The sequence below is a fragment of the Schistocerca serialis genome, chromosome 12 (genome assembly GCF_023864345.2).
Source record: "Schistocerca serialis cubense isolate TAMUIC-IGC-003099 chromosome 12, iqSchSeri2.2, whole genome shotgun sequence".
NCBI lineage: Eukaryota > Metazoa > Arthropoda > Insecta > Orthoptera > Acrididae > Schistocerca > Schistocerca serialis.
In genome coordinates this window covers 29675362-29689364 of record NC_064649.1, presented here as the reverse complement: position 1 = coordinate 29689364, position 14003 = coordinate 29675362, and the positions used below count along the sequence as shown (strand labels likewise).

Here is a 14003-nt window from a genome sequence, read left to right as displayed (position 1 = left end):
TGCGAGTTGTCACAGACAGATGGAGTTAAGAGGTTTTCATTGCCTACCATCGATATCTGCTCTGATTCAAACAAACTAAAAGTGGACCTTTCAAAATTCGTACACACCATTTAGAAAAATAGTACCGTTTTAATTTTGCAACGTTCACTTTCAGTTTGTTTGAATCAAACGCGATTTGTAGCCCATCGAGATTTCTGCAGTTTAATTCATCATCATCTTATGCAAAAAATTGTGAGGATCATCAAAGGGAGAAAAGAAAGTCTGATAAAGCTGATTCTCAAGAAAATAATACCAGCAAGTTCAAAACAGCTATCAAGGAAACATTAGAGAAATATTAGCCTGCTAGTCGACAGTCAAAATGGCAAGATATTAGTTAGATCATGAGTCATTTTATGGAATAAGCTGTGGACCATTTTCCTAGGGTCAATTGTGGATCGTGATGCTTGGGCTGAACAAATTAAGCAGTTTTGTATCTCAAAGTAAAAATCAAATTCTAGTGACCCAACATAAAAAATAGATATATTTTGATTATTTCAAATCTCCTCAGCCCAACGTTTTTTTGAGAGGGGGCAGTAGGGTAGAACGAGGGAGTTGAAACAGCAGACTCAGTTACTGAAGCTACAAAGTACCTTGTTTCTCATTATTTAGGACACTTCAAATGTTAACTGTCTCTTCCCTATACATTTACGAAATTATAATCCTCTTACACAACAGACTACAACAACATGAGGCGATTGTTTTTTGAGCACACTCACGGCACATTGAGAAAAAATTAAGTTTCTCATACAACAGTTGAAATTATACACTCATTATCTGCATGTACATGAATCCATGTATGTGAATGACAATATACAAAAGAACATGAACATCATACTCCACATGGAATGAGGCCTGGTAAAAGAAAAGCTATTGGTCACAGTGCTGGCGATTTACTAGTAGTTAATACAAGAATTCATGCAGGATGAATTAGTCATTTGAACAGGCTGTAATTTAGACTCATTAAGTTACTGTTTACAATATCAGTATTAGCTAGTGTTATTAGCAGTTCATAAGCTATGTTTTAACAGTTATGAAGTATTATCACAAATTTTTTATGTGTTTTGTGTTCCTTCGCTTCTTTCACTCCTCTTTCCTTTTCCACTCTTTCTTCTTCCCTCTTTCCTCTACTCCTTTTTTTTCTCCAGTCCCCACACTTCTCTACAACCCTCTTCTCTTTTCTAGAATCCTCATCTCTTATCTCCAATCCTCTTGTTTTTTCTTCAATCCTCTTTTTTCAAGTCCCGTTTTCTCCAGTTCTCTTCTCCATTCTTCACTCACGTTTGACCCAATTCTCTTTGCTTTTCACATCTTCTTTTTTTATTCTCTCAAATCCACTTCTCTTTTTTTAAATCCTCTTATTTCTTCTCAAATCATCTTCTCTTTTCTCCAATTCTTTTTCCTTCTCTCATCTGTTATCAAGTTCTCTTAGCTGTCCCCTCTCCTCTGTTCAAGTTTTCTCCTCTTCCTACAATCATCTCCTCTTTTCTCCTCTCCATTTTTCTCCAGTCTTCTGCTCTTTTCCCTAGTCTTTCTAACTTCTCCCTCTACTTTTATCTCTGTCCTACTTCTCTGTAGTCCCCACCTCTTTTCATCTTATTTTACTTTCTTAAACTAAAATATCACAATGTGTGTTTCAGCTGCAGCGTGCATACCAGCAACAGCCAGCTGACTCACAGACCGTTGAAGTCAAGTAATGCTGTCTGCTGTTCCTCAGTCTCTGCTCTGCTCTGCTCTGCTGTGCTCCCCTATTGGTGTCAATAATGTAATAACAAATAAGTTAGGCCTATCTTTGTTGTGCACCTTACATTCTCCCCTTACTCATACAGACATGTATAAAGTAGCATCCTGTGAAGCTGTTGTAAAAGCTGTATCGTAGTTTCTGGTGCATGTGAAACCAACATTCCAGGCAACATATTTTGTCATGAAATGAATCAACAGACATGGAGATGTTTTGTTACTGCTGCCTGGAGTTTCTGACTAAATGCAAAACCACATGTAACTGTCTCTTACTAAAATTCAAGTTACAGACATATAGTTCCAGCTGATTCTGATCCAGTCAAATAGTGCAGGCAGTCTATTGTGGTTTCACATTCACCAGGTTCAATATTGAAATCTGCAATCAACATCTTTCATGTAAAATTCGCTGTAGTTATCAATTAAGTGGTGATTTAATTTATGTACAGAAATTAACAAGTGTAAAGTTAAACCCCTTAGCATTACGAGATACCACTAATATTTCCTTCTGCTGCTTCATACAGGTGCGCTTAGGTACTATGTACAGTCCTTTCACTTTACTCAGTAAAGTATGTGTAGAATGTATGAAGTGTTCCTTGTAATTCGATTAACCTTTCTCAAAAACAAGTGCAATAAAAAGAGGAGTTTATAAATCCATGTGTGTGAATTATTCTTCCAATTCCAGGTCAAATATGTCAACTGATAGAACCCAAGTTGTATAGAACAATAAGATCCCTTAATGATATGCCCAAAGAACTGAAGTGTGGCTATGTTATGGAGGAATCTTGACGATGAAAACAGATAATCTGCTATTGAATGTCCATGGAGAAATTGTAAAATATCTGTATCCAGTAAAATATTGGGATATCTGACACAAATAACCACTGTTAATGTACCTCACACAAAAGCAGTTCTCCACTGTGTAACTAGACTCTTCTTTCTGTGAACAATGCACATGTTAAGAAACATTATGTGAATACAAGTTTTAACTACATTTTAGCACACCAGCAACAAATGAAAGCATACTTCTCTTAGCATGAGTGCAGCATTCTTACAATTTATGTTAAGAAGTCTTAAATTGAGGTCCAGGGTCCACCATAATGTCGTTCAAAAAGTAATGTTTGAGTCACATATTCATCTCATATAAAAAACAACACGAATTCATTATATCTCATTTTTTCCATTCGTCACACAGATTTCCTACAAACGATTTCAGACAAATGTTCAATTAAAATGATCTACTTATCTCTTTGTCTTAAACATTCCAGACAACTGTAATTTTGTATAAAGAATAAGTGGGGCTGATTACATGTTATAAGAAATACTGTGCTCAACTTAAAATCTTCTGGGTTATTAGGCCGCGTCGTATTTCTAAAATGATCGACGTTTCGACCCCTTTGCTGGGATCTTCCTCAGGATCTTCTGGTGTCCACTACTGCTAGAACACTGTGTTCTAGCAGTAGTGGACACCAGAAGGTTCTGAGGAATATATTCAAAATATTATCTACTCATTCCTCTCTACAAGTTCTAGAAGGTTGTAATGGGAATTTCGGCACACGTTGTATAGATATGTGCTGTCTGAGTGACTGGTTGACTGACTTATCCACGCCTGGGACAAACGCTAAGTATAGATACTTAAAGTTGAGGGGAGGGGGGGGGGGGCGGTAGTGTTGGTCTTATATCGTAGGTGATGATTAAGGAGGGATTTTTCGAAATATAGCTAGACCTACGAAAACTGGTACTTGATTTCTCAGTTAGAAATTAAAAAACACATGGTTCAGCATTTTTGGAAATACAACCACCAAGGGAGTAAATTATTGGGTAAAAGTTAGTTTGAAAATAAATCATTATTAAAGAACAACTAGATTTCTTAGTTACAAATTAAAAAAATGTTTCAATGTTTTTGGAAAATCAACCCCCTAAAGGAGTGAAATATGGGGCGAAAAGTTTTACGAAATTATTATGAAAGCATTTTCAGAGCTAAATCTATGAAAATCTGTATACGGTTTCTCTGTTAGAAATATAAAAATTGTTTCACAGTTCCTGAGAAAGATAGCGGAATGGAGGATGAAAATTTTTCTAGCCAAGTCTATTTATATTGGAATTTCAGTTTCCGATTAAACATAAAGAAATACGTGTTAGAGGGTGAAAGTTTCTATGGAAACATCATCACAAGAAAGTAAAAGGCATGATCAACGAAAACCTTGGACTCCAGCTATCAGAATAACTTTTTGGTCAGAAGTACAATCGGGAAAGACCATGCTTCAATGGCCTTAAGTACCATGAAAAGCTTAGAAGCTGTTGCGATGAGTGTGCGATGTGTGAACAACATAAAAATTCGATTAAAGATAAACAAAAAAAATATCCATGCGGACCATGTAAGCTATACGAGCAAACCAGTGGGTGCTAAGTTAGTACCACTATACATAGGGATTGGATATATGTATATTCAACTGTAAAATGGATATAGCCATTTATAAATGTAATGATGTACCTTTTTCCGTCGTTAGACGTGCGAGTAACAGACCCATAACGTCACTGTGTAGTACCTCCGGTGGACACAATTCGCTCTTGTCCTCTTGTGATTGTGTAGAACTCTTGTCTGCTTGCCCTCCAGGCAGGTAGTGGATGACTTCGGTGGCCTCGTGTCTTCGATGCTCATTCCTTTCGCTTATTTCGGAAGCAATTTTACATCGGTATAATTCAGGCGTCCTAGCCTTTGGTTCGAGATTTGCAGTGTTTCAGTAAGGAACGCTGTGCCAAAGTTTCTGACGAATTTCAGGGCGTACATTTTCGCCTCATCTTTTTTCATTCGCAACAATATCCTTACCTATTTAAACAGTTGTTCTTCCGTTTTCAAACGTAACTTTGAAAACATTTATCTCTGGTCTGTGCCCTGACTGTAAATTACGAGCTAGTCCAGGAACAAATGAAATATTGGGTTGGTGCATAAGTTCATAGCCCTTTTCCATAAGTTTAATAAACAGAACAGATACTCACAGTAGAGACTTTTGTCATCAATAGCATATTCCCCTTCACTATTTACAACAGTCTTCCAACCCTGGGCTAAAATTTCCATTCTGCGACTATAGAAACCACATGGTTTTGAGACGAAGGACTCGTCGTGTTCGAAGTGCATTTCCATCCGGAAAGGAAGTTCCTCGAAGATTGTTCGATAGACAGATGAAAGGGTCAGAACCTGAGGGCGCAAGATCGGGCGAATAAGGTGGGCGCGGAATGACTCCCCGACCCAGTTCCTGGACAGTGTATTTTGTCAGTCCGGCAGAATGCGGGCGTGATTTGTGAAGTAGCATCACTTCACGCAGTCTTCCTGATCGTTGTTCTTGGATTTGCATCTGAAAGACGTGTTAGTTGTTGACAGTAAATGTCATCAGTGATGGTTGCACCACGGGGAAGCAATTCGTAGTTCACCACACTGTCGCTGTTCCACCAGATGCGTAATATTAACTTACGTGGTTGCGCCTAAGTTTTTGTACGGGGAGCTGCTGCTTTCTTCGGGCTCAACATAATCTTTTGCATACTTTAGCATAAAGACACGATTTCTCGTCACCAGTAACGATACAAAGTAGGAATTGTTAGTGTTGTTCACAAACCAACTGATGACGAGCAAGCAGAAATGTATGTACAGCCACCCACTGATTTATGTGATTTTGGCTTAGAGCATGCGTTTCCCATACACCAGATTTTCGAACGTTCCCCACTGCATGCAAATTTCGCACTATGGTGGAATGATAACAGGTCTCCACATTTGTCAGTACTCGAGTATATTAATGTTGTTGATTGTGAATTATGTACACTACTGGCCATTAAAATTGCTACACCACGAAGATGACGTGCTACAGACGCGAAATTTAACCGACAAGAAGAAAATGCTGTGATATGCAAGTGATTAGCTTTTCAGAGCATTCACACAAGGTTGGCGACGGTGGCAACACCTACAACGTGCTGACATGAGCAAAGTTTCCAACCGATTTGTCATACACATATAGCATTTGACCGGCGTTGTCTGGTGAAACGTTGCTGTGATGCCTCTTGTAAGGAGGAGAAATAAGTACCATCACGTTTCCGACTTTGATAAAGGTCGGATTGTAGCCTACCCCGATTGCTGTTTATTGTATCGCGACATTGCTGCTCGCGTTGTTCGAGATCCAATGGCTGTTAGCAGAATATGGAATCGGTGGGTTCAGGAGGGTAATACGGAACGCCATGCTGGATCCCAACGGCCTCGTATCACTAGCAGTCGAGATGACAGGCATCTCATCTGCATGGCTGTAACGGATCGTGCAGCCAGGTGTCGACCCCTGAGTCAATAGATGGGGACGTTTGCAAGAGAACAACCATCTGCACGAACAGTTCGACGACGTTTGCAGCAACATGGACTATCAGCTCGGAGACCGTGGCTGCGGTTACCCTTGACGCTGCATCATAGACAGGAGCGCCTGCGATGGTGTACTCAACGACGAAAATGGGTGCACGAATGGCAAAACGTCATTTTTTCGGATGAATACAGGTCCTGTTTACAGCATCATGATGGTCGCATCCGCGTTTGCTGACATCGGGGTGAACGCACATTGGAAGCGTGTATTCGTCATCGCCATACTGGCGTATCACTCGACGTGATGATATGGGGTGCCATTATTTACACGTCTCGGTCATCTCTTGTTCGCATTGACTGCACTTTGAACAGTGGACGTTACATTTCAGGTATGTTACGAGCCGTGGCTCTACCCTTCATTTGATCCCTGCGAAACCCTACATTTCAGCAGGATAATGCACGACTGCATGTTGCAGGTCCTGTTCGGGCCTATCTGGATACAGAAAATGTTCGACTGCTGCCCTGGCCAGCACATTCTCCAGATTTCTCACCAATTGAAAACGTCTAGTCAATGGTGGCCGAGCAACTGGCTCGTCACAATACGCCAGTCAGTACTCTTGATGAACTGTGGTATCGTGTTGAAGCTGCATGGGCAGCTGTACCTGTACACGCCATCCGAGCTCTGTTTGACTCAATGCCCAGGCGTATCAAGGCCGTTATTATGGCCAGAGGTGGTTGTTCTGGGTACTGATTTCTCAGGATCTATACACCCAAATTGCGTGAAAATGAAATCACATGTCAGTTCTAGTATAATATATTTGTCCAATGAATACCCGTTTATCATCTGCATTTCTTCTTGGTGTAGCAATTTTTATGGCCAGCAGTGTATTTAAATAATCTCCATCAAACCCTGAAAATTTTCCTGAACGTGGAAAGTCATTAATATCAAAAATATCTTTCTTAAATCGAGAAAACCATTTTCTGGCCTTAAACTGTCAAATTGCATTATCCCCACACACGACGCGAATGTTTCTGGCTGCCTGCGCTACTGTCACCCCTCTATGGAATTATAAAATTACTTCGGAGATGTTCTGATTTCTCCATTGGGCACTCAGTTTTCTAGCGTCCACAGCTCCACTCACTATCTCCAAATGACAAAAAGATAGTATTTAATTTCAGATAGCAGCAATGAACCGCAAAAAGGACAACTGAAAAATAAATTCATAGCAGCCGGAACACCAACATGCAAAACAATAACGCTAATACTTTTCATCGGAACTGGCACTGCCTCTATGTTGAGATAGCTGACAATATTTGTTTCACTAAACAGCACTGCCTTCAAGACAGTTCGGTTTTCTCAGTGTCAGCTGTCTTTCAAGCGTTTTCGCTTGATGAACGCCTTTCACGACATTCAGAAAATGTTCGCTCGCACGAGAGTCCAAACATCGGGAAACAGATTCATTAAACGCACCAGTCGAGAACAACGTGAGTTCGAGCTCTTAGAAACCTCTTGAGAGTCTCGATTTACTGAATTTGCAGAGCCTTTCTTGTTTTGTTACTTTAATTACAGCCAGCTCTTTTGTGTCCAAATTCGCCAGAATTATGACGTTTAAAGCTAAACTGTTTTTCTCCACTTGAAGTATGCTTGTCCCCTTCGCCGGCATTCGCGAATTTGTTTTTCCATTGAGTTTCCCAAACCGAAAATGTTTTTGTACGTATTAAACATTTTGTTTTGTCCCGAGTCTACTGAAAGTTTTTTTCCTTAGGGTCTGCTCATTTATTTTCGTGATTTATAGGCCTATTTTTTTTACCAATCTTAACTTCAGATCTTTCGTAGACAATGTCTCGGTTGCAGTTACAACGTTATCATATTTTTGTGGCATAGTTAACAAAAGATGACACGTAGCATCAGTATCTTCCACTTTCGCACCTCTCATGCGAAGACCACATATCAAGTTTTCAAATTCTAAGACGTGCGCATTGGTTGTACTTTTTTCGGGACTGAACTTGGATTCAGTACCTATGTACGTAGAAATAACTGACTAGCAATGCTTTTTTTCAAAGGTGCTGCACAAATTTTTCCACTTTCGAAATACAGTTTTGCGGTCTTTCACGTACCCCAGGTGGCTCTTCGGAGTTCGTTCCGTTAGTTTTGAACATCCCTTCATTTGTTCTGTTTATTCTTTTGCAGTGAGATCCAACACATCTAATTCGTCTGGCATACCTTGCACTCAAAATTTCCGGCCTCCGAAACGGTGTTGACCGAAAAGAGCAAGTCGATATTTAATTTCATATTTTTTGTAACATCTTTGTGTTCCAAGCTGACGAACTAGAAATAAAACAGCTACGTTTTCAAGTTCCATCTATTTACTTTCCATCTCTGGGCCCATAATGTGATGAAGAAAACTGATAGCAGAGAATGGCTGCAAGCAAGAAATTTTGATTTAAATTAATTTCCTCAATGAAGAAAGAACAATACGTTAGACACACCTAACAGCAAAAACATATACGAACTCAATATAAAGAACAAGTCAAAAAATTCGCATTACCGATGATGAATACATAGCAAACAAATAACTAAGTAAGCATTTTATACAATTGCCACTCTTCCATTAATTAAGCTTATATTTAAAAATTATAGTGATACAAAACTTTAGATACATTAGTGGGTTTCACAAATCGCCTGGCAAGGATTATAACAACAACAGTGTTCAATGACAGTTTTCTGTGATGTACAATTTACAAAATTGGTGTTGTTGACAATGTTCCCATAGTTGGATATAAGTTATATTTTAATCACAAAGAGAGAAAAATTTCTATCATACTGTCAAAGCACATGAATATCCAAGATGTTACAACAGTCATTAACGAAACACAAAATGAAATATACTTTTGAATATAAGTAATCATACGATTTTACTTAACAAAGACAGTATTGACTAATAAAAAACAATATATTTTTCAATTCTAATTAAGTTTAGTATTTCACTGCAACATTTGTTGCAGAATAACAAAGTATTAATAATAAAAACACGAAATTATAGCATGTATCATACTGGATCAGTTGCTTCACTGTCGAGAATGAAATGAGTTTTAGTCTAGTATGGTACATGTCTGAGCTCATGCTGATAGTCCACCAATCGTCACTCCCGTTGTTGGCATAGTCGACTAGTTATTGATTCCCGATTGTGCAAATTATTTCAAGTTTACGATCAATTTCATACAAAATACTAAATCAAATGATTTATAGCGTTAGTTTGAATTTATCACATCTTATTCAGACCCTTCATTTTACCATAGTACTTCATTAATACATCCAAACAACACAAAGTGTGGCTGACAATTAATCCTTCCAAAAATGGCTTTTTCGCTAAAGAGGTTACATTAAAATTGTACCAGTTGTTTTAATAAGGATTCAAGACCGTTTGTTGACCACTGATACTGCAACATTAATTGGGCTTTGTCTTTGGCACATATGATCATAAAGATTGCTGACAATGGATGCAGTGAATAGATATAGTTAATGTACAACAATTTGTAAATACCATAATATGAAGACAGTAAATGTAGAGTTCAGTACAGACTACAGTTGCTAACTTGGTGAACACAGCTAACATACAAAGCTGCTAAATATAATATACATTGAAACACTGACTACAGTGAATAAATACCTTTCTGTAAACAAACAATGCACAACATGCATTCTTAAAATATTGAATACAGCTATTATCTATAATTCTCATAATAAACAGTTAATACAGATGTTCTTTTACAAACTGGTATCAGCACTACCCAGACTGTGAAGCTCTCTCATACAGTCAAGTGGGTTGTAGTCTGAAAATCATTTGTACAGTACCTCTAAGAATTTGTTATGACCTGTCCCAAGCAATATGTTGAAGATCTTTAAAGTATTCATTTTGTGCGAGTTACCAGTTAGTCTGTATCTTTGTATGTCATAAGCTGCCTGCCTTCCCTCTTGTATTGTGATCACGAATTTCTTCCCGGAAAACACGTATCACGATGCTACTATTCACAAATAGTACACAGATGTACATGTATAAGTTTAAAATGGTCGATAAATTAAGTCCCCTACTGAGAGGGCAAGAACGGAGTAACATTATTGCACAATATTCATGCCCATGACACATCAGTTAAAACCCTGCCTTTGTGGCAAACATGTCGATGATCGATGATGTAGGTCCATGCAGATTAAGTTGACACTTGGCAGGGTGGCTAATGGGAGCACCTTCAAATAGGGAATGTCTCTACGGTCGTTCCACGTCATCCACTGCACTGAGTGTCAACTTAGTTCGCACAGACAGTAGAACTCACGTGTATTGTGACTGCAATCGCCATGTACTGGAAACAGGATATGGTAATGCACAAACAAGTGGCTTGGAAGAAGTTCTACACACTGCCATACTAACATGCTAACAGCACTTACAGCAGACCCAGATGACTGTCGAAATCTTTTAACGATGAATGAGTAATCTTTCAACGAACTGGTGAACTTCGTTACACCTTATGAACACAAAAAGATGCTCATATACTCATCGGATTTTACTTATTAAAAGGCTTGAAGTGATCTATAAACCTGTAAACACTGAGATACACTGTTATAGAGGATCGGTAAGTAGTATGGTTGTGTATTTCTGCAAAAATAATTCGAGCTTTTGAAATTAACAAATAAGCAGTTGCAGCGTTATTTCACTACACTTCTGGCAAATGTATCTATAGATAATTACTCCAGTAAGTACTAAATAATATGTAATCAAACTACTTCCTCAATGCAGTGCAAAAGCTGACTGCTTTCTTCTGTCTTTCCTGATGTATTCATATGGCGTCGCTGTATCAGCTGTTTGCAAGTCCGCAAATCACGAAGTCCAGGCACGACCTGCCATGTATTGCACAAGACCACTGTTACACATGGCGAGATTCTATATTTTCAAAGCTCTGCAGCCTGATTCAGTATGAGATGCGATCATAAAGTAACAGGAATTTTTGTTTTTCTTAAATTATCTTTATTTTTTCGTCAGCATCAACTTTGTCCTCTTCAAAGCAATTCCCCTCAGATATAATAAACTTGTGCGAGCGTTTGTTCCAATCATGGAAGGATTTCTGGAACTCATTCTTCTTTATAATGTTAAGGTCCTTCAGCGATTCTGTATTTTATCTCATCGATAGTGCAGGTCCTGTACGGGCCTTTCTGGATACACAAAACGTTCGAGTGCTGCCTTGGCCAGCACATTCTCCATATCTCTCACCAATTGAAAACGTCTGGTCAATGGTGGCCAAGCAACTGGCTCGTCACAATACGCCAGTTAGTACTCTTGATGAACTGTGGTATCGTGTGGAAGTTGCATGGGCAGCTGTACCTGTACACGCCATCCGAGCTCTGTTTGACTCAATGCCCAGGCGTATCAAGGCCGTTATTACGGCCAGAGGTGGTTGTTCTGGGTACTGATTTCTCAGGATCTATGCACCCAAATTGCGTGAAAATGTAATCACATGTCAGTTCTAGAATAATATATTTGTCCAATGAATACCCGTTTATCATCTGCATCGACGGCTCCTTAATGCCTGTTTGAGTGGACCAAATAAGTGATAGTCAGGAGGGGCAAGATCGGGGCTTTATAGAGGATGATCCTGTACTTCAAATTTGATTTTCTGGAGCGTTTCAGCAGTGTGCGGACGTGCATTGTCGTGCAACAACACACCTTGTGACAGCAATCCTCGGCGTTTGCTTCGAATTGCAAACTTTAGCCTGGTGGTAATCATCTCACTGTTACGTGTACTGTACATTGTTGTGCCCCTTTCTCCATAATGTTCCAGTACTGGACCTCGTGCGTCCCAAAAGACCGTAAGCATTAGTTTTCCTGCGGGCGGTTGGGTCTTGAACTTTTTCTTGCACAGCGAATCTGGATGTTTCCATTCCATACTCTGCCGTTTACTCTCCGGCTCATAATGATGGATCCATGTTTCGTCACCAGTATTGATCCTGTCTAAGAAGTTGTCCCCTTCGTTACCATAGCGATCCAAATGTATTTTGCACATGTCCAAGCGCGTTTGTTTACCAAACTGTGTGAGTCGTTTTGGGACCGATCTTGTACAAACTTTATGAAACCCAAGTCTGTTGTGAATGATTTCTTAGGCACAACCGTGACTAATTTGCAGACGGTGTGCCACTTCGTCAACAGTTAATCGTCTGTCTAAGCGAATCATTTCACGTGAACGCTCAATGGTTTCTTCATTTGTGGCGGTAAACGGTCTTCCGACTCCTTCATCATGCGTAACACTTGTGCGAACATTTCGGAAAATCTCAATCTATTCATACACACTCCGTTGTGGCAAAATATTGTTCCCGTACTGTACCGAAAGTCTTCGATGAATTTCGATCCCTGATACGCCTTCCGACCACAAAAAACGGATCACTGAACGTTGCTCTTCTTTGGTGCAAATACCGGAGCAGCCATGATTAACAGCATGGCAGCGATAACGAAACTAACCTAGCAGCTTGAAAATTGCAAAGATATAACAACAAATAAACAGGAAACGTTAGCGACAGCCCCGGACATTTGCACAAGCCCCGCATAACTGAACGTCAATATCACGATTCGACCTGTTGTACAGCCATTCATGAGCAGCATTCCAAGGGGAGTATTCCAACAGAATAACGCTCACCCACACACCGATGTTGTAACCCAATGTGTTCTGTAGTGTGTCAACATGTTGCCTTTGTCTGCTCAGTCACCCAATCCGTCTCCAATCGAGCACATAGGGGACAGCGTCGAAGGACAACTCTAGTATTGTCTACAAGCAGTACTAACCATCCCTGTACTGACCGACCAAGTGCAACAGGCATGTTTCTCTATCCCACAAACTGATACGAGGGTTGTCCAGAAAGTAATTGCCGGCCGGTGTGGCCGAGCGGTTCTAGGCGCTGCAGTTTGGAATCGCCCGACCGTTACGGTCGCAGGTTCGAATCCTGCCTCAGGCATGAATGTGTGTGATGTCCTTAGATTAGTTAGGTTTAAGTAGTTCTAAGTTCTAGGGGACTGATGACCTCAGATATTAAGTCCCATAGTGCTCAGAGCCATTTGAATCATAGAGTAATTCCGATCGGTCGCTAAATGGAAACCACGTGAAAATCAGAAACATTTTATTTGCAAGAGTTAGCTGCACGTTCCAGATACTTCTCTACATAGTCGCCACTCCGACTTAGACATTTGTCGGAGCGTTATACCAAATTTCCAACACCATCTTCATAGAAGTCAGCCGCCTGTGCTTTCCAGTAATTCTCTTCGCTGGTCTATAGCGCGTAGCCTGCGCCCAAGTGTTGTCTTTTTATCCAGCGTTTCATGTGAACAGAGATGATACTCAGGACGAGCCAATTAGGGCTGTGTTGTGGGTGATCGAACACTTCCCATCGAAAAGGCTGCAGGAGCGTCTTCACTGCCCCTGCAGAGTGCGGCTGAGAATTGCTGTGAAGGAAGTGAGTGGCAGTTGTGTTAGGTGGGCTGCATTCAGTAAGGCGAAGCCTCTCAGCGGGTCCTCCTACTTGGCGGGAGACATCGTTGTTCTAGGCACCTTTACTCGCTCACAACTGAAAAGAGCGTCTTGATGCAATCGACGGGCATACTAGAGGCACTGCCCAACACATCTGTGCAAAGCTTCATTGGGTTTTCTCTGCGGTGTCCATTTCGCGACCGATCGGAACTTACTTTCTCGACAACCATCGTATCTGACACCTGTATAGCACAATGCATGCGCGTTTGCATCCTTGCATTCCATATTTTGATGATTAAATCGGTTATTAATGTACATTTTCAGTGGCTTGTCTCACATTTACATTAGCCTGTGGTCTTGCAATATTAATCTCTTAAATATGTTGCCT

At 40.1% G+C, this 14003-nt stretch overlaps 1 protein-coding gene across 1 annotated transcript in view; it reads left to right on the top strand.

Moving 5' to 3' along the window:
* Positions 1-2412, top strand: part of LOC126428384 (uncharacterized) — a 391530-nt gene extending 389118 nt beyond the window's left edge. The window contains exon 5 of the mRNA XM_050090309.1: positions 1677-2412. Coding sequence (XP_049946266.1) covers positions 1677-1733 — 57 coding nt within the window. The 3' untranslated portion in view covers positions 1734-2412. The remainder of the gene's footprint in view (positions 1-1676) is intronic.
* The last annotated feature ends 11591 nt before the right edge of the window (positions 2413-14003 follow it).